This window comes from Eubalaena glacialis, chromosome 11 (assembly GCF_028564815.1).
Source record: "Eubalaena glacialis isolate mEubGla1 chromosome 11, mEubGla1.1.hap2.+ XY, whole genome shotgun sequence".
NCBI classification, from domain to species: domain Eukaryota; kingdom Metazoa; phylum Chordata; class Mammalia; order Artiodactyla; family Balaenidae; genus Eubalaena; species Eubalaena glacialis.
Window position 1 is genome coordinate 60711403 of NC_083726.1, and position 21248 is coordinate 60732650.

At 51.6% G+C, this 21248-nt stretch overlaps 4 protein-coding genes across 11 annotated transcripts; 2 read left to right on the forward strand and 2 right to left on the reverse strand.

Moving 5' to 3' along the window:
- Positions 1-195: 195 nt before the first annotated feature.
- MMP19 (matrix metallopeptidase 19) lies at positions 196-5872 on the forward strand. Its single transcript, XM_061204660.1, has 9 exons — positions 196-436; positions 729-814; positions 1707-1837; positions 2084-2299; positions 2772-3017; positions 3614-3739; positions 4339-4503; positions 4665-4792; positions 4973-5872. Exons 1-9 carry the CDS (start codon positions 350-352, stop codon positions 5405-5407), a joined length of 1620 nt encoding a protein of 539 aa, XP_061060643.1. The 5' UTR covers positions 196-349; the 3' UTR covers positions 5408-5872.
- Positions 5873-6097: 225 nt separating this feature from the next.
- On the reverse strand, positions 6098-10565 carry LOC133100483 (transmembrane protein 198-like). Of its 5 annotated transcripts, none has more exons than XM_061204620.1 (5): positions 10374-10565; positions 9105-9364; positions 7933-8514; positions 7330-7487; positions 6098-7207 (listed from the first exon to the last, which is right to left on the reverse strand). In XM_061204620.1, the coding sequence occupies exons 2-5, from the start codon at positions 9277-9279 to the stop codon at positions 7070-7072; spliced, it is 1053 nt and encodes a 350-aa protein (XP_061060603.1). In that variant the 5' UTR covers positions 9280-9364; positions 10374-10565; the 3' UTR covers positions 6098-7069. The 5 variants fall into 5 exon arrangements, with proteins under 5 accessions (XP_061060603.1, XP_061060601.1, XP_061060604.1 ...); XM_061204618.1 differs by having other exon boundaries at positions 7330-7490; XM_061204621.1 differs by lacking the exon at positions 9105-9364 and having other exon boundaries at positions 7330-7490.
- Positions 10566-10833: 268 nt separating this feature from the next.
- Positions 10834-17884, forward strand: DNAJC14 (DnaJ heat shock protein family (Hsp40) member C14). 3 transcript variants are annotated; one of them, XM_061204197.1, is made up of 8 exons: positions 10834-10909; positions 11445-11962; positions 12409-13874; positions 15979-16085; positions 16293-16412; positions 16754-16914; positions 16994-17096; positions 17306-17884. In XM_061204197.1, exons 3-8 carry the CDS (start codon positions 12465-12467, stop codon positions 17514-17516), a joined length of 2112 nt encoding a protein of 703 aa, XP_061060180.1. In that variant the 5' UTR covers positions 10834-10909; positions 11445-11962; positions 12409-12464; the 3' UTR covers positions 17517-17884. The 3 variants fall into 3 exon arrangements, with proteins under 3 accessions (XP_061060180.1, XP_061060184.1, XP_061060183.1); XM_061204201.1 differs by lacking the exon at positions 10834-10909 and adding an exon at positions 10939-11034; XM_061204200.1 differs by lacking the exon at positions 10834-10909 and adding an exon at positions 11143-11286.
- Positions 17592-21122, reverse strand: ORMDL2 (ORMDL sphingolipid biosynthesis regulator 2). Of its 2 annotated transcripts, none has more exons than XM_061204202.1 (4): positions 21026-21122; positions 19915-20089; positions 19592-19743; positions 17592-18979 (listed from the first exon to the last, which is right to left on the reverse strand). In XM_061204202.1, exons 1-4 carry the CDS (start codon positions 21109-21111, stop codon positions 18844-18846), a joined length of 549 nt encoding a protein of 182 aa, XP_061060185.1. In that variant the 5' UTR covers positions 21112-21122; the 3' UTR covers positions 17592-18843. The 2 variants fall into 2 exon arrangements, with proteins under 2 accessions (XP_061060185.1, XP_061060186.1); XM_061204203.1 differs by having other exon boundaries at positions 18894-18979; positions 19551-19743.
- Between the last annotated feature and the right edge of the window lie 126 nt (positions 21123-21248).

A 21248-nucleotide genomic window follows, 5' to 3' on the forward strand; every position in this document is an offset into this window, starting at 1 on the left:
CAGATATTCTGCCTCTGATCCTGCCAGGATACCCACCCCCAGGACAATATGGAAAGTCTTTCGGTCTCCAGCAGAGGACCCTGGGGGACAGGGTTGGAGGCTCTTCTTGACTTCCGCTCTCCGGCAGGGCAGAGGTTAATGGTGAATTGCAACACATCTCTGGGCTGAGTCACCTCCTACTGACGCTCCCCCAATTCCCCTCCTCTGAAGTTTTATAAAGAGGACCAGAGACTAGAGAGTGAAAAGAACTGAAGGGAAGAGCCCCCCACCTAGCCCTGCTCCCCCAGGCTCCCAGAAATCTCAGGGCAGAGGGCACAAACAGCCTCTGGAGCTCTTGCCTGGTGGGACCATGAACTGGCAGCGGCTGTGGCTGGGCTTCCTACTCCCCATGACAGTCTCGTGCTGGGCCCTGGGGCCTGGAGAGGAGGCAGCAGTGGTGAGTGCCCTGGGAAGGTCAGACCCAGGCTGGGGGAGGGATGGAGGAACTGCTCCATGGTCCCATCCAAGCCTCCCTTCTGACCTACAACTGCCTTCCCTTCCCTTCCTTCCTCTATTCCATGATCCACCCCTACCCATCTCCACTCCTTCCCCTTGTTCCTCCCCTAATGTGCCTCTCCTTTAGTCCTTCCACGTCTGTCCCCTCCTGTCCTTATGGGCTGTTAGGTCACTTAGAGCTTCACCCAGAGACTAACCTCTTTTTATTCTGCTGACCCCTACCCTCATCATAGGATTACTTGTTGCAATACGGGTACCTACAGAAGCCTCTAGAAGGACCTGATGACTTCAGGCCAGAAGATATCATAGAGGCTCTGAGGTGAGAGGTCATAAGGTGCATGCCTTCAGGGTCAAGGTCACAAGGTCTCCTTTCTCTCTTCTCAACCCTTTCAGTCCCCAGGCCCACCTCTGCTTAACCCAGGTCCACGTTGGGGATCTAGGGAATGGGTGGTGGGGCCTGGGGTGAGATGGGGATTCAAAGATGAGGGCACAGTCATTGGATCTTCCTAGGCCCTAAGCACTTCTTTGGAGGCTCCATCCCATGTTATATCCAAAATACTATTATTTGGTCACATTCCACATGAAGTATAATTTATATGTAAAACTGTGAGTTAAGTTGGAGCTGAGTTGTTGACATGATGTTGCCTTTCATAGACATTTAATACAGGATTTATTTATTTCTATTTTGAAGTTTTCATATTTTGGATCTAATGGGTCATTTTTCTTTCTGCTCTCAGATATGTTCCCAGGCCCTTGAAAAGTCACAGTACCTGCGGCGCCTGATGGATGAAATTGCCCCAGAGCAGGCTGGGCTGGGAGGGACAGGTCCAGCCAGGAGGGAAGGAAGCAAAGGGAGGACAGGCCCTCAGGTGGGAGCAGTGGTGGGAGAGTCTCCAGAGCAGGAGGCAGGACACTTACCTAGATCAGGAGGAGGTTAGAAATTGCAGTAGAGGAAGAAGGCAATGCCAGATGGCACTTACCCAAATAAGAGCATGAACACAGGAGGTGAAGCTGAGTATTGCCTTTATGCAGAACAGAAGAGGAAGTCCCAATTACGAGGACTGGATCCTGGAGTGATCTCATCAGCTTCAGAGCTTTTGGGCCATTCTCAGCCACCACCTTGGGCAGCGGGGGGCCAAAGAGCTATCCCCAGTTCTCAGTCATTCCAGATGCCACTGCCCTGCTGGACCCATCCCTCTCCCTCTTTCTAGAGCTTTTCAGGAAGCATCTGAGCTGCCAGTCTCAGGTCAGCTAGATGATGCCACGAGGGCCCATATGAGGCAGCCCCGTTGTGGTCTGGAGGACCCCTTCAACCAGAAGACCCTTAAATACCTGCTGCTGGGTGAGTGCTGAGCCTGGGAAAGGGAGGGAGAGGAGGGGGTGGCATGGCTCTGGAGCACAGGTGGCATTGGGACAGCCTGGATGAGCTCAGTGTTGAATGGATGGTCACCTGGTAATTAACAGATCATCACTTGCCTGGAGGGGTTGTTTCACAGCTTTGCTAAGTGAGTGCCCAGACTCAGGGGAACTCTTCGGAGCTGGCAAAAGTATCTGTGCTTCTAATCTATTTTCTGGTCCAATTAACCAGGCCGCTGGAGAAAGAAGCACCTGACCTTCCGCATCTTGAACCTGCCCTCCACCCTCCCATCCTCCACAGCCCGGGCAGCCCTGTTTCAAGCCTTCCAGTACTGGAGCAATGTGGCTCCCTTGACCTTCCGGGAGGTGAAGGCTGGCTGGGCTGATATCCGCCTCTCCTTCCATGGCCGCCAAAGCCCATACTGCTCCAATACCTTTGATGGGCCTGGTAGGCACCAGCTCTCGACTCTCACTTCACAGACCTCTGTCCCCTTGAGTCAGTTACTCTGGAACCTTAATGTCAGGCCACCCCCATGCTCAACTGCACCCTACACTCTCTAACCACCTTCTACTATTCCCTTGGGGAGCAGCATGTCACCTCCCTGGGGCCTTACCAAGCCTCTTCTTTGAAGCTTATGCCTTCTTCGTTGGCTTAAGTTCCTCTGCTCAAGGCATACCTCAGAGAGGACAGGGCCAGAGATGACAGAGTGGCTGGGAGGTAAAGGGACAGAGTGATGGGCATCCCTGAGAGAACGGAGTGATGACAGCGGAATCTGAACGGAGTGAGAGGTATCCAAGAGACAGTGAATGTACATGGGGGAATTTTAAGGGAATGGAGTAATTGGAGTTTATAACAGGCCGGGGATGCTCCACCCTAGGAGACTCTGACCTCTTTCCTGTCTATCTTTGCCTTGGTCCAGGGCGGGTCCTGGCCCATGCCGACATCCCAGAGCTGGGCAGTGTGCACTTTGATGAAGATGAGCTCTGGACTGAGGAGACCTACCGGGGGGTGAACCTGCGCATCATTGCAGCCCACGAACTGGGCCATGCCCTGGGGCTTGGGCACTCCCGATACACCCAGGCCCTCATGGCCCCTGTCTATGCTGGCTACCGGCCCCACTTCAAGCTGCACCCGGATGATGTGGCTGGGATCCAGGCTCTCTATGGTCAGTCCTTTCCCCTAGTGATCATGAAGGTCAGTCTGACCAGTATCTCTTCAGGCATGAAGAGACAGGTCTAATCTTCATGGAGGGAAATGGCTTGGCTTCTTTCTCTTCCTCCTGCCCAGTTACTCGGCCTTCTTCATTTTCAGGAGCTGTTTTTCTTTCCTTTTTTTTTTTTTTTTTTGGCCTCGCCACGTGGCTTGTGGGATCTCAGTTCCCCAACCAGGGATTGAACCCAGACCATGAGGCCGCTGCAGTGGAAGCCCGGAATCCTAACCACTAGGCCACCAGGGAACTCCCAGGAGCTGTTTTTCTGACACTTCCAGGTCTAATCTTTCTGCCAGAGCTCTCTCCCCTCATACCTGTTCTAAGGGATGAAGAATGAACATTCCAGCAAACCCCCTTCTCCCTTTCTAGTGCCTCTCAAAACTAAAAACATGTCTCCCGCTGATATCAATATGATCTTTCCTCCCACGAAGGAAAGCTCTCTAGGTTTCCCTTTTCCTCTCTATGGGTCCTCTGAGCTGAACTTACAGTAGAAGAGTGGGGAGGCCAGTGCTCTGAGTTCTCTCCCTGAGCAGGATTATGTTACCTTGCAGGCAAGAAAAGCCCAGAGACAGAGGATGAGGAAGAAGAGACGGAGCTCCCCACTGTACCCCAAGTGCCCACAGAACCCAGTCCCATGCCAGACCCCTGCAGTGGTGAACTGGATGCCATGATGCTGGGTAAGACCCTTCCCCTCTAGGCTGTAGGCAGGCAGTGGGGTAGCCTGCTGACCTTGAGATGGGAGTGACATGGGACCTCAGTGTAAGCAATGGCAGTTAACCACCAGACAGGGGTTAGTGGCCATGGAAGGAGGCATGTGGTATGGGGAGGGAGGATTCAGAGCCAAATTAAAGGTGGGCCAGGCTGGAATTTACCTCTGCTGCCACCCTATGAGGGCCACTAAAAACATCTGGAAATACAGCAGGATGGAGAAAACAGTCTTAACTTGAATGTCTATTAGAGAGGGTGTTATACCCGCATGGAAGTACAACTTGGAAGCCACCTGGGGTAGGAGGGGAGGTCCCCAAGGGGGAGCAGCTATCTGCAGGGCTTTTGTTTTGTTTTGTTGGGTCAGGGCTGATTTGCTGTGAACAATAAAGGAGAGGCTGAACACTGGGTCCTCCTTCTCTGCCCTTAATCTTCTCTTTGAATTAAAGTTGAATGAATTTTTGAGAAATCAGCCTGTGGGAGGACAGCAAATGATTAGTCTGCCTGAGATACCCACAAGTCTTTATTTGACCCCTATCTTTTTGACTTGTTGACATGCCTATGCTCTCAGGGCCCCGAGGGAAGACCTACGCTTTCAAGGGAAACTACGTATGGACCGTGACAGATTCAGGGCTGGGTCCCTTGTTCCAAGTGTCTGCCCTTTGGGAGGGGCTCCCAGGAAACCTGGATGCTGCTGTCTACTCTCCTCGGACGCAATGGATTCACTTCTTTAAGGGTAAGGGGACTAGTTTACAGTGTGTTACCTGAGGAGGGCCTATGATCAGAGAATCCATAAAAGGAGGGAGGGATGAGAAGTTTCTGAGATGGTGGAAAGGAGGAACTGAAAGCTATCACCTGGGGACAGAGGTGACTTGTTCTTTCCTTACATGCTCTCAGGAGACAAGGTGTGGCGCTACGTTAATTTCAAGATGTCTCCTGGCTTCCCCAAGAAGCTGAATAGGGTAGGACCCAACCTGGATGCTGCTCTCTATTGGCCTCTCAACAAAAAGGTGTTCCTTTTTAAGGTATAAAGTTCAAAGCAAGGGCAAATCCCTTCTTAGGAGGGGCGGGCTACCTCACACGGAGAAGCGGACTTGCTCTTGACGGGAGTTCTTCTGCAGCTGCTGTGGGCTGAGGGTGGACCTCTGGGGGGTCCCTAAGCTCTCTTCTCATCCTCCTCTTCTCCCTGTCTGCCCCACACCTAGGGCTCCGGTTACTGGCAGTGGGACGAACTGGCCCAAACTGATTTCAGCCGCTACCCCAAACCAACCAAGGGGTTGTTTACAGGAGTGCCAGACCAGCCCTCAGGCGCCATGAGTTGGCGGGATGGCCGCGTCTACTTCTTTAAGGGCAAACAGTACTGGCGCCTCAATCGGCAGCTTCGAGTAGAGAAAGGCTATCCCAGAGATATCGCCCACAACTGGATGCACTGTCGTCCCCAGACCCCAGACACCACCCCATCAGATGGGGACACCGCTTCCTCAGCCACAGGAACAACCTTGGATACCACTTCCTTGGCCATAGATATCACTTTGCACACTGACCGCTCAGCCGGAGATACGATCTTGGACATTACCCCCTTAGCCACAGCCTCCACCGCCCTTTTATTCCCTGGTAACGTCACCCTCCCAGAAATCTAAGACCTTGATCAAACGTCTGCTGCAGCACGAGCATGAACCATGGACCTCATGCCTCTAAATGTCCCAGCTCCAGCCACCACTCCCCTGTATTCTTTCCCTCCTGGTCAGTGACTCTCTAACTCAGCCCCCAACTCCATCCATTTCTTCCCCATCCTAGATAGCACTTCCAACTGTGTCATCTACTCTCTGGAGGACCTTGGTAGAGGAAAGGCAGCCATCAGGCCTTTAGCTGACAGGAGGCCACAACTGAGAAAGCCTGGGTCCTGTTCTTTCTAGATAAAGTGCAAGAAAACAGCACAGCCAGTAAAATGAGCAACGGCTTTGTAATCCTTGAGAATCACATTTACTTGCTTATGACTTTGGGCAAGTTAATTAACCTCGTTAAGCCTTGGATTTCCCATCTGCAAAATAAGGTTAATACCAATCCTGCAGGGTTGTTGCATTAAATGAAATATTATATGTGAAGTGCCTGGCACATTTGTGCTTAATAAAGGTTAACTTCACGTTCATGAGAGAGCAGTGAACAACTCTTCCTCTGGCTGTGCGTGTGCAGCTCCTACGGTAGTCCAGTCTGATAAAGGTACCCTCATCAGATCTTTAAGGGACAGAGGACTTGTCAGTATGGCTAACCCTTTGTTCTGGGGTGCAAAGAAAGAAAAGAGCAGCAACAGTAGAGGCTGGACTCCCTGGTTCAATGTTCAATGCCATTTTATTCACATGCTCCCGTGTTCTTCCTCCCTCCCATCATAACCTTGCTTCCCCGGGGCAGGGACATATCTTCCTTCATGCTGTCTGGGGAACCAGGGAACAGACTTTGGGCAGGAGAATCAGGGGTAGTGGAGAGTTAGAATGGGTTAGTGGCTGGGACAATGTTCTGGTTAAGGAGATTAGTGTCACCTATAATGAGAGGCAGAGAAGGCACTTGTCTTTCACGCAGCCCTGAAGACCAGGCTCCTTTGGGCAAAAGGGCAAGACTCTGGCATGTGGGCCAATGCTCTCTCCTTGGAGCAAGAAGCCAGCTTTGGGGGAAGGTGGGTGCTGAGCCAGGCACTGCCCTGTGGTCTTCCCCACATTAAGAAGAAAGGAAAGGGAAGCACCATGGAGGACAGTACCCCCAACTGAGGTAGGAGAAGGGGGCTTGAGCCTACGGGGTCCAGAGGGAAAGGCTAACCAGGAACCCAACTGCCCCCTAATGAGGGACCTGGGGATTAGGGATCCTTGAGCTCCTCTGTTGCCCTTCTCCCCATCAAAAAGCTATCAAGTGCTTTAGGGGGCTTCTTGATTTTCTATAGGTCCTACAAAAACAAAACCCCTTATTTTACCATTGTGAGGCACACTGAGGCGGGTATATAGAAGGCTATTTGGGTAACGGTCCTCCTTGGTTTGGTTTGGAGGGAATTAGGGAGTCAGTTACTTTAGGGACCAGGGCACCTCTATTATTGGACAGAGGTAGGTACTCATATTTCCATTCCTCTCCCTTCCCCACAAGATTCCTCTCTATCTGTACCTAAAACATATCCCTACAGGGCTGCTCTGGGTTGGAGCACAGATTCCATCCCCAAGAGGTGGGGAAGTTTGTGTTGGATCCTGTGGGCCTAGGCCCTGCCCACCTAGTGTTCCCAGGCCCTTGCTAGGGGTGAGGGCATCAGTGGAGGTTTAGGCTCAGGTCCGGGTGGAACCAGAAGGTGTGGTGAGGGGTACAGTGGAACCACAGTCAGAATCCAGGTCCAGGACAGTGTGGGGAGCTGTGGCCTGGGTGCCTGGTCCCAGCTGGCGCTCTCGAAGGCTCTGGAGATAGCTCTGGAGGGGCACAGGGCAGAGAGGGCAGAAGAAAGGGGCTGGGTCAGAGCCCCCCTCCACCTTGAGCATCCCCATGTGCCCTCTCTCCCATGCCCCTGAGCACCCCCTACCCCTCCACTCACTGGAGCCAGACTGTCAGCAGGGCTCCGGGCGCTGGGGTGGAGCGGGCGCCGGTAGCTGCCCTCACAGAGCCCCACCCCAGGGGAGGTCCGGTGCCACTTAGCCTCTTGCTGACGGATCCGAAGGAGTTGGAGATGCCTTCGCTGGTGGCTCAAGACCACTGCTTGGGAGGGGGCAATACAGACTCAGGGAGGCCTCTTTAGACTCTGAAACCCACCCCCAAATACACTCATACTCTAGAGAAACCCATTCAGTCTCCCTGTGACGTCTCTCTCAAATCTCATTTCCCCCCCAGTTATTCTAAAGAAACTTTTCTTTGTAATCCTCCTACCCTTTCCTTCTGGACTTCCCTGACATCTTCCTTTCCTTCCATATCAGTCCCCAATAACTCTTCCCTGCTCCCCCCCCGACAATGACTCTTCTCATTCTTACCCAGAACTTTGGCTCCTCCAACTCTAACTTTCTTCAGTGCCCTGCCCCATTCACCTTAGACACCTCTGCCTTTTGCCTCAAGTGTATTTTCCCCCTTCCCCTCCTCAAGTCTGGGAACCAGGGACAAGAGAAGGCACAGGTTGGCTGCTTTCTGTACCATGGCAGTAACTCACCATTGGTGTGGCCTCCACGTTCCTCATCCATGAGCTTCCACTGGGCCAGGGCCCCAAGGGCCCCCAGGGCTGGCCAGGTCCCCAGCAAGACCCAGCTATACCAGCAGAGAGGAGGCAAGGCTGGAAGTGCCTGCAAGCGCTGGCCCAGCCGACTGCCCAGTGCCAGCCCCTCCAGGAAGTAGTCAGCACAGGCCACCAGCACCGCAGCACCCAGCAGGGCTGTGCCCAGAACTGTGAATGGACGTGGCCACCGAAGCGTGAGCAGGGCTCCCAGCAGTGCCAGCCCCACCAGCCCCCCAGCCGGCACCCAGGCTGAAGGTGGTTGGTAGATGGGCTCAGTGCCCAGCAGGACCCCGGCGCCCAGGGTTAGGCCTAGCAGGAGACCAGTCAGGAAGAGACCGACACTGCGAACCAGCATGGTGACTAGGCCGCAGAGGAGTCCGATGCCTAGCGCAATGCCCGCGCTCACCTCCAGGCTCAGCTGTGTCTCTAGCACACGCTCCTTGTGGCACAGCAGGAAGATCACCAGGGCTCCTGATAGCAGGCCGGAGAGAAACATCACTGCCTTGAAGCAGCGGTAGCCTGGGAAGGGAGGCAGGAGGCACTGAGAGGCAGAAAGAGGTCTCCAGGGATGGCTCTGATGAATCAGAAAGGAGAGGAATGGCTGACCAGAGGAGCAGAAGGCAGGAGCAGCACACACAGGGACCTCAAGGCAAAGGGCAGAAAGGGATCATCTAGGGAGGGTAGGGACTTTTCAGGAACTGAGAGGGGATGGGAGAGCAAATCAGGAGGTAAGACGGATGCATTGAGGGGAATAAGTACAGAAACAAGGTTTCGTCCTTCCAGGGATGGCAGACGGGAAGAAATCGGCGCAGGCTGATTCAGATTATTGGGGAAGGGTGAAGAAGCCTTAAGCATAGAGGGTAATTTGGGAATGGAATTCTGAGGTAGGAGGCAAGGGGAGGGCAAATGATAGTTGCCAGGGCTCAAAGCTGGAGGGTGTGGGCATGGGGGATGAAAAAGAGCTGGCAAGAGCAGATCAGCCACACTGAAGGTAGGCATCCCCTGACAGAGGAGAAGAGGTGGCTCAGGAGCAAAGGAGAAAGTTGGCATCATCCTTGAGGGTGACGGTCTTGGGCAGCTGCCCCCCAGAACCCTGGCCCTGCCCTCACCGAAGCAGCAGTAGATGATTCCAAAGCAGCAGCAAAGAGCACACACCAGGGCGGGTGCCAATTCAGGATTGTCCTGGGGTTCCAAGACACATCTTGGGTCTGGAGGCTCTGGGAGTTGTTGATTAAAGGGCCTGGGGTCAGAGGTCATGGCCAGGGGCAGCAAGGCTTCCTCCATGGCCGAAGAGAAGGTGGTCACAGAGAGGGAGGTCAGTGTCAGCTCCTCTCATCCATCCATGAATGTCTTGAGGGGGCTGGGAAACCTGCAAGGGGGTAGGGGGCAGGAACTCAGGTGCCCATGAATCTTGAGGACTCTGTACCTCTATTTCTTTTAAAGAAAGGCCAAATTCAGGACGGAGCTTAGCCCTGCTGGGGTAACTGAAGAAACCTACAGGACCAGGTTAAGGGGAGCCAGCTGTCTCTTTATCACCCTCTGAAACAAGGACATTAAGTAGAACTTCAAATCTTATAAAGGTAATGAGTCTTTGTCCCCTGGCTTTTCAGGGTGGGGTGAGAGCAGTAGGAAGTCCTCGGTCTGTGGAGGGAGGGGCCCAGGGGTACTAGTGAGCCTGGAGGCTAAAGACTCAGCAGCTTGTTCCAGCCGAAAAGAAAGCTTGCCCCATCTGCAGCTGGGACTCAAAATTATCACACCGGACTGGGAAGAATGGACTTAATAGAGGGGGGGAGAAGGAGAAGGAAGGGGAGAGAATGAATCATGGTGGGGGTCTCCCGACAGTTGCTCCAACCCAAGAGAAGGAAGAGGGGGAAAAAATCAGACACCAAGAGTTTGGCACAAGGAATCAAGTAGAAAGCCACACTTTATCAGGGTTTTGAAGCCTTGGCTTCAGGTGGAGGAGTTATTGGGGGAAGGGGCGTTCAGCCACAGTCCAACTCCCACGATCCTCACGGACTAAGCAGGCACCTTGCCCACAGACAACATCTCACATCCTGGTAGTATTTTGCTCCTCCCGTCAGGACACTGGTGGGACTTTTCCTACCTCCCCCTTTCCCTTGGGGTGCCAGGGCTGCCAGTGGGATATGATCTCTGTTCCTGAAAGGAGAACACCAAGGAGGGGCTGGCAGTGGGGGCACTACAGGAGTGGGGTAGGGTGGGTGCAGGCACTTCCCTTCAGCTGTCTTCTTTTGGACATCAAGGTCTTAACAAGCAGGAGAGTTGGCTTGGGCAATCCCTGGGGTTTCTCTCCTCAATCCGCTTGGAAGTCTGGGGACTCTAAACAAGGAGAGGTTGGGGAGGGGGTGTTAACTACTCACCACCCTGTCAGGGCTGAGGAGAGGAGGGGGTAGATGTGCTTCCCTAGACCCCCAGCTGCATCCCTGCCCGGAGTCCTAGGCGTTCAGGCGGCTGTCGGGCGTGGGTACCCGCAGGGCCACTCTGTTCGTTGCCCCCTAAACTCTTGCAAGTCGTAGCCCAAGCCCCGTGAGCTAAAAGCAACCAGCTTGGGGGCGGGGGGGTGGGGGTGGAGGAAGGGGACAGGGTGGGGGGGGTGACATCACGGGGCGGGACCCTCCAACTCCTTTCCCTGTGTGTGGGGGGACCCAGTTTGCCTACGGCTCTAGGCTGGGATCAGAGACCCCCTTCCATAGCAGGGGACGGTCTTGGGGGAACCACAAGAGGTTTGGGGAAAGGTCTCTGAATACTTAGGCGCTGACTCAACAACTAGAAGCTTTCAAAACCCCTACTGGTGTCCCAGCGCCCCCCTACTCCGGCTTGGTTTCTTCCACTTCCCAGAGAATTGGAGTATTGTCTTCTGGAGAACTTGGTGGTCGGGATCGGGGACCCCGGGAAGGTGCTCTTACTGGTCTGGGGGCGCCGACGAGGGGTTCATGGGTAGAAAAACTTGTGGAGCAAAGACGGGGTCTGGAAGGGGGACTAACGGAGAGGCGTGTGCAGAGGAGGGGACCGACAGAGAGGGTACCCAAGCCGGGTCTGAGTGGGGGCGGGGGCGCTTGTCAACGTCGACCGAACAGCTTGGTATGCAAACGAGATGCAAAGCAGCATGCAGATGAGTGCAGTGTTTTTTGGCACTCCGCTCGGGTCCTAAGCCCAGTGGAGCCACGCTCTCAGTCCTCCGGTCCCGCTTCGTGACGGGGACTGAGAGCTGCACCCAGAGGCGCGGATCCGGGCCGTGGGAGCTACAGTTATACGGGGCAGTTCGCCAGCTGGGTCAGGCGCGGTGGCGGGGGTGGGGGGGTGGGGGGGGCGGCGAGGGTTGGTGGGAAGAAAGGGGCAGCGTAGGAGGGCCAGGGCGGGGCCAGGCCCGGGGCGTCCTCCCCTCCGCTCCACCCCCGCATGATACAAAAGGGCCTCTGTCCTCATTACAGCAAGGGATCAGTGCGGTGGCTCCCCTACGCTCCCTGGTTTTGACTGCAAGGGAAAAAGACTGGCTCGGTGGCTTTCCTCTATCTCCCGGTCTCGGCACAAGCCCAAGAATACAGCCAGAGGAACCTGAGAATCTGCCCCCAGTCCGCAGGCACTGCTGCAGCGCCCACTTGCTTCGCTTCCAGTGGCGCAACCTTCGGGGATCCCACTTCAGCACGCGAAGGGCGGCAGCAGAGAGCCCTTTAAGGGGCGGGGCCAGTGCTTCCCCAGGACCGCCCACACTGGTTCGACTCCGCGCTTGCAGCACTGGCTCGCGCCTCCGCCAACCGCTTTTACTTTTCCTTCCCGTGTCTTCCCCGGTGACCCCGGAAGTGGAAGTAGCCCCAGGTCGGCCGCCGCGGCGGGGACGGAAGGCGGAAGCAGAGAGTGAACGGGAGGCGGAGCCGGGGGAGCTGCTCTCGTAGCTCCCCCTGGCCCTCGGCCCAGCTGCTCGAGGGGGAGGAGTTACCTCCGCTCTTCGGTACGTTACCTTGGTCCCCTCTACCCAGCCCGAGGGTTCGCGGTTGTCTCTGTCAGGGGCAACCACAAGCTCCGCCCCCAGATTTTCCTTAAGGACCGCACGGTCCCCACCCTTTTCTGGCAGTCTGCGGCCCCCTTTCCGGTCGTCTTTCCCTTTTTCCCAAGAGTGACCCCAGGACCACACCCTTTGTGGTACCTCCCTTTTTCCCTGATTCAGCATTATAGCTTTCTGGAGAAAGAAAAAAATAAGGGGATTTGGAGGAGGGGGGAGGGAGCAGGGTTGTCGTTAATGTAGTATTGGCTTTATTGCTGGGGTAATGAATGCCCAAAAGAACTCGGGAAAACAAGGGAGGTGGGTCCGTTAAATATATATCCCCAATTTAAGATTATGTAACCTCTCTCTTGGTCCTATCCTTGATCATCCCCACCTTGATACCTTTGTTACAGGCATCAGAACTTACCATGATGGCTGTGACCTAAAATCCTCAGGAAGCCCTGGGGTCATGGCCCAGAAGCACCCCGGAGAAGGAGGGTTGTGTGGAGCCCACCACAGTGGTGGTGCCTCCCTCAGGACTTTAGGACCCTCTGTGGACCCTGAAATACTTTCATTCTCAGGACTCAGGGACTCAGCTGGGCCTGCTCCTAATGGTACCCGCTGCCTCACAGAGCACTCTAGTCCTAAGTACACACAGCCCCCAAATCCAGCCCACTGGTCAGATCCAAGCCATGGCCCTCCAAGGGGTCCAGGACCCCCTAGGGCTGGAGAGGACCCTGATCAGAGTGAGGCATCTTCAGAAGAGTTAGGAGTGGACCAGGAACTCTCCAGAGAGAATGAGGCTGGGTACCAGGAGGATGGGAACCCTTCTTTTCTTTCCATTCCACCTGCTTGTAACTGCCAGGGAACCCCTGGAATCCCTGAAGGGCCTTACTCTGAGGGAGGAGATAGCTCTTCTAGCAACTTTTGCCACCATTGTACCTCTCCAGCTTTGGGGGAAGATGAAGAGTTGGAAGAGGAATATGATGAGGAGGAACCTCTTAAGTTTCCCAGTGATTTTTCACGTGTGCCCAGTGGAAAGAAACCTGCACCCCGGAGACAACGGCACCGCGTTCCAGCCAAGGAGGATACTCGGGAGGGTGGACGCAGAGATCCCAGATCCCCTGGTCGACATCGGCTGGGTCGGAAACGGAGTCAGGCAGATAAGCGCAGAGGACTGGGATTGTGGGGAGCAGAGGAACTGTGTCAGCTTGGACAGGCAGGCTTCTGGTGGCTGATCGAACTGCTGGTATTAGTGGGGGAGTACGTGGAAACTTGTGGCCATCTCATCTGTGCATGCAGGCAGCTGAAAGGCAGTGATCTGGACCTTTTTTGGGTCTGGGTGGGAGTCTGGGCAGGGCGGCTGGGGGGCAGGGCCCAGGTGATGTTCCAGTTTCTGAGCCAAGGGTTTTGCTATGGGGCAGGGCTGTTCACCCGTTTTCTTAGGCTACTGGGTGCTTTGCTGCTCCTGGCTCTGGCCCTTTTGTTGGGCTGTCTACAGTTGGGCTGGCGGTTTCTGGTAGGACTGAGTGACCGGTTAGGCTGGAGGGGTAAAGCCACCTGGCTCTTCTCTTGGCTGGCTTCTCCCACCTGGCAGCGGTGCCTGATTCTGCTGAGAGAGAGCAGGCCGTGGCAGCAGCTGGTAAGAATAGTTCAGTGGGGTTGGCTGGAGTTGCCTTGGTTCAAGCAGAGGACCAATAGGCAGGGGAATGCACCTGTAGCTAGTGGTCGCTACTGCCAGCCTGAAGAGGAAGTGGCTCGACTGTTGACCATGGCTGGGGTTCCTGAGGATGAGCTAAACCCTTTTCATGTGTTGGGGGTTGAAGCCACAGCATCAGATGTTGAACTGAAGAAGGCCTATAGGCAGCTGGCAGTGATGGTGAGTACCCTTCCCCTCTGTTTCCAGTTCTTTGTTCCCATATTTTATTTTCTATTACAATTTTTGGGAGAGTGGGATAAAGGGAAGGCAGAGTAGAAAGTCAACTTGAAGACGAAGAGCATCTTTAATTCTTAAGAAAGAGTCATAAAGACTTTTCCCCCCTTTACTATGGGATCTGACTTTCCCTTAAAGTTTTTTGTCATGAGATTCTTTTTCTTAATGAAAATCAACGAACCTGGTGTATTAGACAGTGTTGGACTCACTCACCCTGGAATATCCAGGTGAAATCCCTCTGAGTAGGGTGGAGAAGAGACCTAGTCAGAAAGCCTGGCAGTTCTTCTCTCCTAAACAAATGAGTGTTTTTTGAATACAGGGAAATCCAACTGTCTGTCCCAGTGAGGCAAGTGTGCACTAGTGTGGGAACGTTCAGGGAGTACATGTGAGTGATTATTCCAGGACCAGGTGAGAGAAAACAGCTGTTTCAAGACCAACAACCCAGAGTGGGAAAGGGAAGGAGAAAGGGACATAAATCTTGGAGAGGCATGTACATACGTTTTCATGTCATACATGAAAATATGGTTGCTTTTATTGGTAAGGGGGGGTATAGGTGGGAGTTGTGACTTATCATACTTGAGGGAAATGGTTTAATACAAACATGCAATCAAATTGCTTTTAGAAGTAGCTATTCAGATGCTATTTTTAGATATGCTATTTCTGTACAAGTAAAGCTATTATGAATATAAGTAATGTGTGTAAATTGCATTGGAGGCCTATTTGAGTGTATGGAACTTGACTGGTAAAATATCACAGTGTGTAAATTATCTCAATGGTTGCATGACACTAAAGGGGAATGGGCAACCAAAGTTTCCATTAACCATTCAAGGCACAATAAAGTACCAGGCCTGTAACTTACCAGAGGACTAAATTATCAATAGTTTGGTGGGAAATGTATGTCCCTTAGTGGATGGCCTGGGATATTCTGAGAGTGGGGAGCAGTGTTCACACTCAAATTGTTACTAATGGTAGAGCTCTTTTCTCAGCTTCATGTCTTTTAGCAGACATCCTCTCTTGGGGAGTATCATTCAAAAATTCTCATTTTCAACTTACTTTCTTGAAGTAGAGCTGTAGTCAAGTTCCTTGATCCTCAGTAGACCTGCCCTACTATCCAAAGTTCTCCCTCTTGTTCTGGGCCAGAGTATCTGTGGGCTTCTTTTTTTGGCCGTGCCACACGGCATGTGGCATCTTAGTTCCCCGACCAGCGATTGAACCCGTGCCCCTTGCGTTGGAAGCGCAGAGTCTTAATCACTGGGCCACCAGGCAAGTCCCTGTGGGCTTCTTTTATACAACCTCTCACTGCCTTTATTAGGCCCTAAATTGACCATTACCCACATTCTATAAGTTTGGGAATGTGAGAGATTTAACAGCATTCTGTTTATTTGGCCTCAGTCAAGAGACTAGCTTTATCTCTGTTTTTGGTGTATGAGGATGGGAACAATCAGGAAGCTGTAGGAAGTGAGGATATTATTTGTCTTGGAGAAAAGGGTGAAAAGTGGATAAAAAGCCTGTGAGGATCGTGGTATGTTATCAATATTTCACTCTTGGGACAGAAAGGCAAACTACTGTAGGAAGTTCTGAGTAGATATGAGAATTTCCTAGTTAGAAAATAGAGTTTGAGTATGTTGGAACTCTTAACTTTATGACTGACAATAAAGTTAAAATATGAGGGTTTAGTATGTGTGTGCCAGGTAGGGGATTGAAAGGTTTCCTGAGACATGAAATTTCAGTGCTAAAACTGGGACAATCCCAGGCACACTGGGATGGTAGATCGCCATAGTGCCAGATTCTGTGCCATATGCTTCATGTGTATTCTCATTTAATACTCCCAACAATCCATGATAGATAAAATATTCTAGGTCATATAGCTAATAAGTGACAGAGCTGGGACTTAAACCCAGATCTGTCTGCAGAGCCACAGCAGTTAACCATTAAGCTATATTGACTCTTCAAAAGGGTGGTGAAGGAGAGCCCTTTGATATGAGGTTATTTTGACCCAAAATAGGGAGAGGGTTGGAATGGATATGTGATGAAATCTGTGTTTTGGTAGGTTCATCCTGACAAAAATAATCATCCCCGGGCTGAGGAGGCCTTCAAGGTTTTGCGGGCAGCTTGGGACATTGTCAGCAACCCTGAAAGACGGAAGGAATATGAGATGTAAGTTGGAGCTAGGAAATTGTCAGGTGGGGTAAATGAATAATCTTCAGTAGCAGAGATCATTGGACTTGTGGATGGAGGCTCTCTGAGGCAGAGAGAACTGAGGTGGCTTGTCTAGCTGGCCAGGGGCCTCAAGAAGCCAATAGATCTGTCTCCCTTTGTCCCTCACTCAATACCCTCTGACTTACAAAGCCTTTTTTCTCTCAGGAAGCGAATGGCAGAAAATGAGCTGAGCCGGTCAGTGAATGAGTTTCTGTCCAAGCTGCAGGACGACCTCAAAGAAGCAATGAATACTATGATGTGCAGCCGATGCCAGGGAAAGCATAGGTATGATTTAAATAGGACAGGAGTGGGACAGCGATTGGGTAGCTAAAAACCTTCCTTGTATTGTCGGTAGTTGTGGGATCCAGATGGTAAGTAACAAGACCCTGAGGTTTCTACTTTTGCCATATTGTTAAGAGATTGAGGATTTGAACTAGCAAGAAGAAAAGATAATAGTTCTATCTTTAAGATAGAAGGTTGAGGGCAGGGTGTACGTAGGCATTTGTAACAACTGAGTCAGTAACCATATTTGTCAGTAATGATGAGATGTCAGTAATGGAGACTACAGCAATGCTCTAGGTAAGCTTGATAGATTATTAAGGAACTGTCCTTTTGTTGGATTGCAGGAGGTTTGAAATGGATCGGGAACCTAAGAGTGCCAGATACTGTGCTGAGTGTAATAGGCTGCATCCTGCTGAGGAAGGAGACTTTTGGGCAGAGTCAAGCATGTTGGGCCTCAAGATCACCTACTTTGCGCTGATGGATGGAAAGGTGTATGACATCACAGGTACACTGTCCTCTGGAAGTATGGGCTCATAGATCCTCAGAACTGTGATATTTTGGCTAATTACCTCTCATGCTTGCAGAGTGGGCTGGATGCCAGCGTGTGGGAATCTCCCCAGATACCCACAGAGTCCCCTATCACATCTCATTTGGTTCACGGATGCCAGGCACCAGTGGGCGGCAGAGGTAGGTGGTATTCCTCTCAATAATCTATCCACTATTCTAGTTCTGAACATGGTTTCATGACATGCTGTTTAGGACATGTAGGTGTCTCACCCTTTAAGAAGTTTGGGAACTGACTCAGTATATCTTTAAAATAGGTATAAATAGGTAACATAGGTAACCATTTGACTCCAATATCTCTTGCTTCATCATGTCTTCTGTTTTCCTCTCAGAGCTACCCCAGATGCCCCTCCTGCTGACCTTCAGGATTTCTTGAGCCGGATCTTTCAAGTACCCCCAGGCCAGATGTCCAACGGGAACTTCTTTGCAGCTCCTCAGCCGGGCCCTGGGGCCACTGCAGCCTCCAAGCCCAACAGCACAGTACCCAAGGGAGAAGCTAAACCGAAGCGGCGGAAGAAAGTGAGGAGGCCCTTCCAACGTTGACACCCCCTCTCTTTCCTCAAATCAATGTCAGGGAGTCAAAAGGGCTGTGTACAGCACAGGATGGAGTTTGATTTGTTTATTTTTAAATATTTAAAAAAGGGAAAATTTTAAGCTCAAATTGTTCACTCAGTACTTATAGGAAGCCCTGGAACCACTCTCCCTCCTCCACCAGCACCCAGGAACTGAATCTTGTCTTCTGACAATACCAAAGAAATAGGGGGTGGCTAGAACAAAGAACCTAGGGCCTGGACCTGGGCTGGACGATATCTCCCATAGTAGTGTGGGAACTGGGTATTTCCCTGGGGTCTGTATGCCTTTTCTTGTCTTTTGCTTCTACAGCAGATGACACTTTCCCCCCTCTTTTTAAACGTGTCTGTATTATTTCTTGACCCATTTCAGGAGGGAGCCCCCTCCTTTGCCCCAATATACTAGTAAAAAGACAGAATGAGAAAGCATGTAACCCTAATTATAGGAGATACATAGAGTTCAGAGAGCGGGAACTCTCACCTTGTGGGTAATCACCCAACTTCGTGCTTGTTGCTGCAGGGATGGCCAAAACTAATAATTTTTAAAAAACAGATTCACGCTCTCTGCCCTTGGGTGAGGGGGAAGGATAGAGGGGCTCCTGGCAGCCCCCTTATGATCCAAGGGTTTGTATTTTTTTAAGTTTGTTCATATTTGTATGTACATATCTATTTAAAGCCAGGGGATTATCTTTCTATAAATACATAACTGGCAACCTGTATCTTCCCTCTCTTCTTTGCCCATATAGCTGAAGCCCTTTTTTTGTCATTTGAGAATCTTTTCCCTCCTAAGTGTTAGCTGAGAGTGAAGGGCACCTCCTACTGGACCAAGGGAGAGGGGACAAAAAAACCTTAGAGAAATTTTGTAGTTCTGTAAGTCATTGTTGCATCTTTCTTCCCCAGCCTTATGAAGACATCTCCCTACCCTTCCTGCTGACCAAACTGTAGCCATATCTGAAAAAAATTACCTTTATTATAAGGAAAATACACAGTAAAACAGAGCTGGAAGGTGGTGGGAGTGGATGATATGGAAAAACTTAATCAACCAAAAAGCTGCCCAAACATGGCTTCCTGCTGTGGAGAGTGATTTGCCCCTTACCTCACCTGTCTTTCCTGAGTCAAAGAAACCTGCCCCTAGCAGGGCTGGGCCCAGGGAACCCCATTTTCCAATGAAAATTTGGGAAAGTTTGAGTTTCCACTGGGAGTTTGGGAAACATAGTTCTCAGGCTTTCAAGATATAGAAGACAGTATAGAAAAAGGAGGGATGTTACAGCCCTTTGTTCCAACGTCCCCAGCCCCATCCCTCAGTATTTGTTGATGCCAAAGAGACGGACCCCATGGAATTGGGGCAACTTGGGCAGCAGTACACTAAGCAGTGAGGCTGTGTTGATGAGGAAATGAGCAGCATCATACTTGGTGTAGAAGCTGGCCAGGAGGTAGCTGGGGAGAGAAGAAATAGGTTGAGTGAAGTTGGCCTTCCCTATCCATATTCAGGCCTTTCCAGCAACTTTCTCTTCTATTTTACATGACCAGTTTTACTGCATGCAGTCCTAGGATATCTGAAAATATTCCAGCTATATTAACAGTATTTACTTTGGGGTTGGGGAGATAATCGGAAAGTACCTTTAACTGGAGATTTATAAATTAGTTTGTGGGTTTTTTTTATTGTTAATGACAGGTGGCAAATGACAGCTGAAGCAGTTTCAGCCTGTATGACTGTTAGAATCCTTTTTGCTTCCACTTCTCAGTTAGTTCTTACAGATTCACGTCAGTTCTGCCTTTATTTAGTCACTTCTTTTGGAAGTGTAAAATAATTTGTTTTACTTGGTGTTTTATCTTTTCTCAGTCCCGTCTCCATTCCCCTACCACCAAGGAGGCAGCAAGTAATGCTTGATTACTGTCTTCTACTTTTTACTGTTCTCTCTAGATTTAGACCTAGTATATCATATCTTCACAGGGTCTAAGTGAGTAGAAGTCTGCTTTTTAAAAGCTTCCCTGTGGACCTTTGTACCTGGCTTTTGAAGCATCTCCCGTATCTCCCCCTGGACTCACAGTACAATGGGAGAGATGCTGAGGAATTTTCGGGAAGAGGTAAATTGGAGCCCGTAGTCCATCTGTTCCCAGTGTGTCAGTAGCCGAGCCTTTCCTTGGTCAGGGGTCTCAAAGGGTGTCCCTTTCACCGTATGTAGGAAGACATACATAGCCTGGGAGGAGGGAAGGGGGCAGTGTGAGGGGGGCAGAAAGCAGTCCTTCAGCCCAAGAAGTATGCTAAGATCCCAAAAGGAAGACAGAAATCCCCAAATAATTGGTGATTTTATTTTGTTTTTGGTTGGGAAAAGCCTGGGGTGGGTAAAAGGTCATGGTTTAGTGCTCACCAAGTTATGGATGACGTTGGTCAGGGTCCAGACAACAGGAATGCTGAAGAAGGGGATGCTGAGTAGGACCACATGCAGCAGTCCTACCAAGATGATGTAGGCCAGCCAGATGCCCCGGCTATTCATCACTCGAGTGTTGGGGTTCACTTCGCTGTGTGCCACCCCCACATTCATCCTACCACAGCGGGGGATCAGGCAGGAGTCCAGCTTAATTTCCTCTCAACCCCTCTTTGAGTTTGTTCTTAGAAGTTGTCCCCTGAATAGCCCAAATCCCCCGGACTCTATTCGGAATGAGAGAACTTCCCCATCATGCACAAAGGAAAAACTGAAGACTTGGGGGAAAAAAACTTAGAAGGCAAGAAGAGTCCTCTCTACATCTTACAGACATATTATGGTAATCTTTCTTCTGATCCTTACACTTCAACTGTAACTTGAAGGAGTAAGCAAAGGTTTGGCGTGCTTCAAGGAGCAAGGGAAACAGAAGTATGTCACTTTACTTTCCTGAGAAAGTTAATAAGGAACCATGAAGACATTAGGTACACCCAAAATTCCAGAAGAGGGTCATGGGAAACAATCAAGGAACCACTAAGGAAGGTTGAGGGGGTAAAGGTACCTTTTCTAATCTATTCTAACCCCACCTTTTCCTCTGGGGCTCGCCTCTCCTGTGTCATCATCTCCTTGTCATGTAAGCAGGCAGCATCCTAATTCTTTCTCTCAAGCGTGGGGTGCTGCAAGAATGTGCCCAGGGCTTTTGCACTGAACTAGGAAGGGACGTGAGCTGAGCGTCTCGAGAGATGGAGCCCTAGTCCCGACTCCAGGGCGGCTCTGATCGTCGGAACTTGGCCGTTTTAAAATCGTGCTCGCCCTAAAGTTGATGACGCCTGGTTAAGAAGCAGCTCTGGCCCGCCCTCTACCTAAAATTCCCTAAACCCTAGTGCTGAATCCGCCCCTTGCTCCCCCAGGCTCCCTCTCTCCTTCGTCGGCTCCCCTCAGGGCTGTCGTCTTCGCCCCTCTCTCGGTCTATCGTTCGCCGCCGCTCCACCTCCCCCCACCGCCTTTCGCTTCCCACCATTTTACCTTAGTACCGCTTCCCAGTCTCCTGTAACCCTACCTGCCAGCTTCGGAAGCCCGTCCAGCTTGGGGCGCGGCGCTTGCTTCTACACCTGCGGTCTCCAGGAAGCAGCGGCCCCGGCCCATCTGCGCTCTCCCTATTGGTGAAGCGGAGTCAGCGTCGCCACCACCCATTGGCTGGCGGTCCGCCACCGGGACGCACAATTGGTCACCATTTCCGTCCTTCGGGAGGTGCCGAACCCGCCCTTCTCCAGGTCCCAGCT

Excerpts from the sequence above, each read along its gene's own strand:
- MMP19 (XM_061204660.1), top strand. The coding sequence starts at position 350 with ATGAACTGGCAGCGGCTGTGGCTGGGCTTCCTACTCCCCATGACAGTC. Across the intron at positions 2,300-2,771 it reads CAATACCTTTGATGGGCCTG|GGCGGGTCCTGGCCCATGCC; the intron begins GTAGGCACCAGC and ends GCCTTGGTCCAG. Across the intron at positions 4,793-4,972 it reads AAAAGGTGTTCCTTTTTAAG|GGCTCCGGTTACTGGCAGTG; the intron begins GTATAAAGTTCA and ends CCCCACACCTAG.
- LOC133100483 (XM_061204618.1), bottom strand. The coding sequence starts at position 9,279 with ATGGAGGAAGCCTTGCTGCCCCTGGCCATGACCTCTGACCCCAGGCCC. Across the intron at positions 7,491-7,932 it reads ACGTGGAGGCCACACCAATG|CAGTGGTCTTGAGCCACCAG; the intron begins GTGAGTTACTGC and ends CCCCCTCCCAAG. Across the intron at positions 7,208-7,329 it reads CTGCTGACAGTCTGGCTCCA|AGCTATCTCCAGAGCCTTCG; the intron begins GTGAGTGGAGGG and ends GTGCCCCTCCAG.
- DNAJC14 (XM_061204197.1), top strand. The coding sequence starts at position 12,465 with ATGGCCCAGAAGCACCCCGGAGAAGGAGGGTTGTGTGGAGCCCACCAC. Across the intron at positions 13,875-15,978 it reads ATAGGCAGCTGGCAGTGATG|GTTCATCCTGACAAAAATAA; the intron begins GTGAGTACCCTT and ends GTGTTTTGGTAG. Across the intron at positions 17,097-17,305 it reads GGCACCAGTGGGCGGCAGAG|AGCTACCCCAGATGCCCCTC; the intron begins GTAGGTGGTATT and ends TTTTCCTCTCAG.
- ORMDL2 (XM_061204202.1), bottom strand. The coding sequence starts at position 21,111 with ATGGGCCGGGGCCGCTGCTTCCTGGAGACCGCAGGTGTAGAAGCAAGC. Across the intron at positions 20,090-21,025 it reads CGGGCTTCCGAAGCTGGCAG|GATGAATGTGGGGGTGGCAC; the intron begins GTAGGGTTACAG and ends CCGCTGTGGTAG. Across the intron at positions 19,744-19,914 it reads CCAACGTCATCCATAACTTG|GCTATGTATGTCTTCCTACA; the intron begins GTGAGCACTAAA and ends CCCTCCTCCCAG.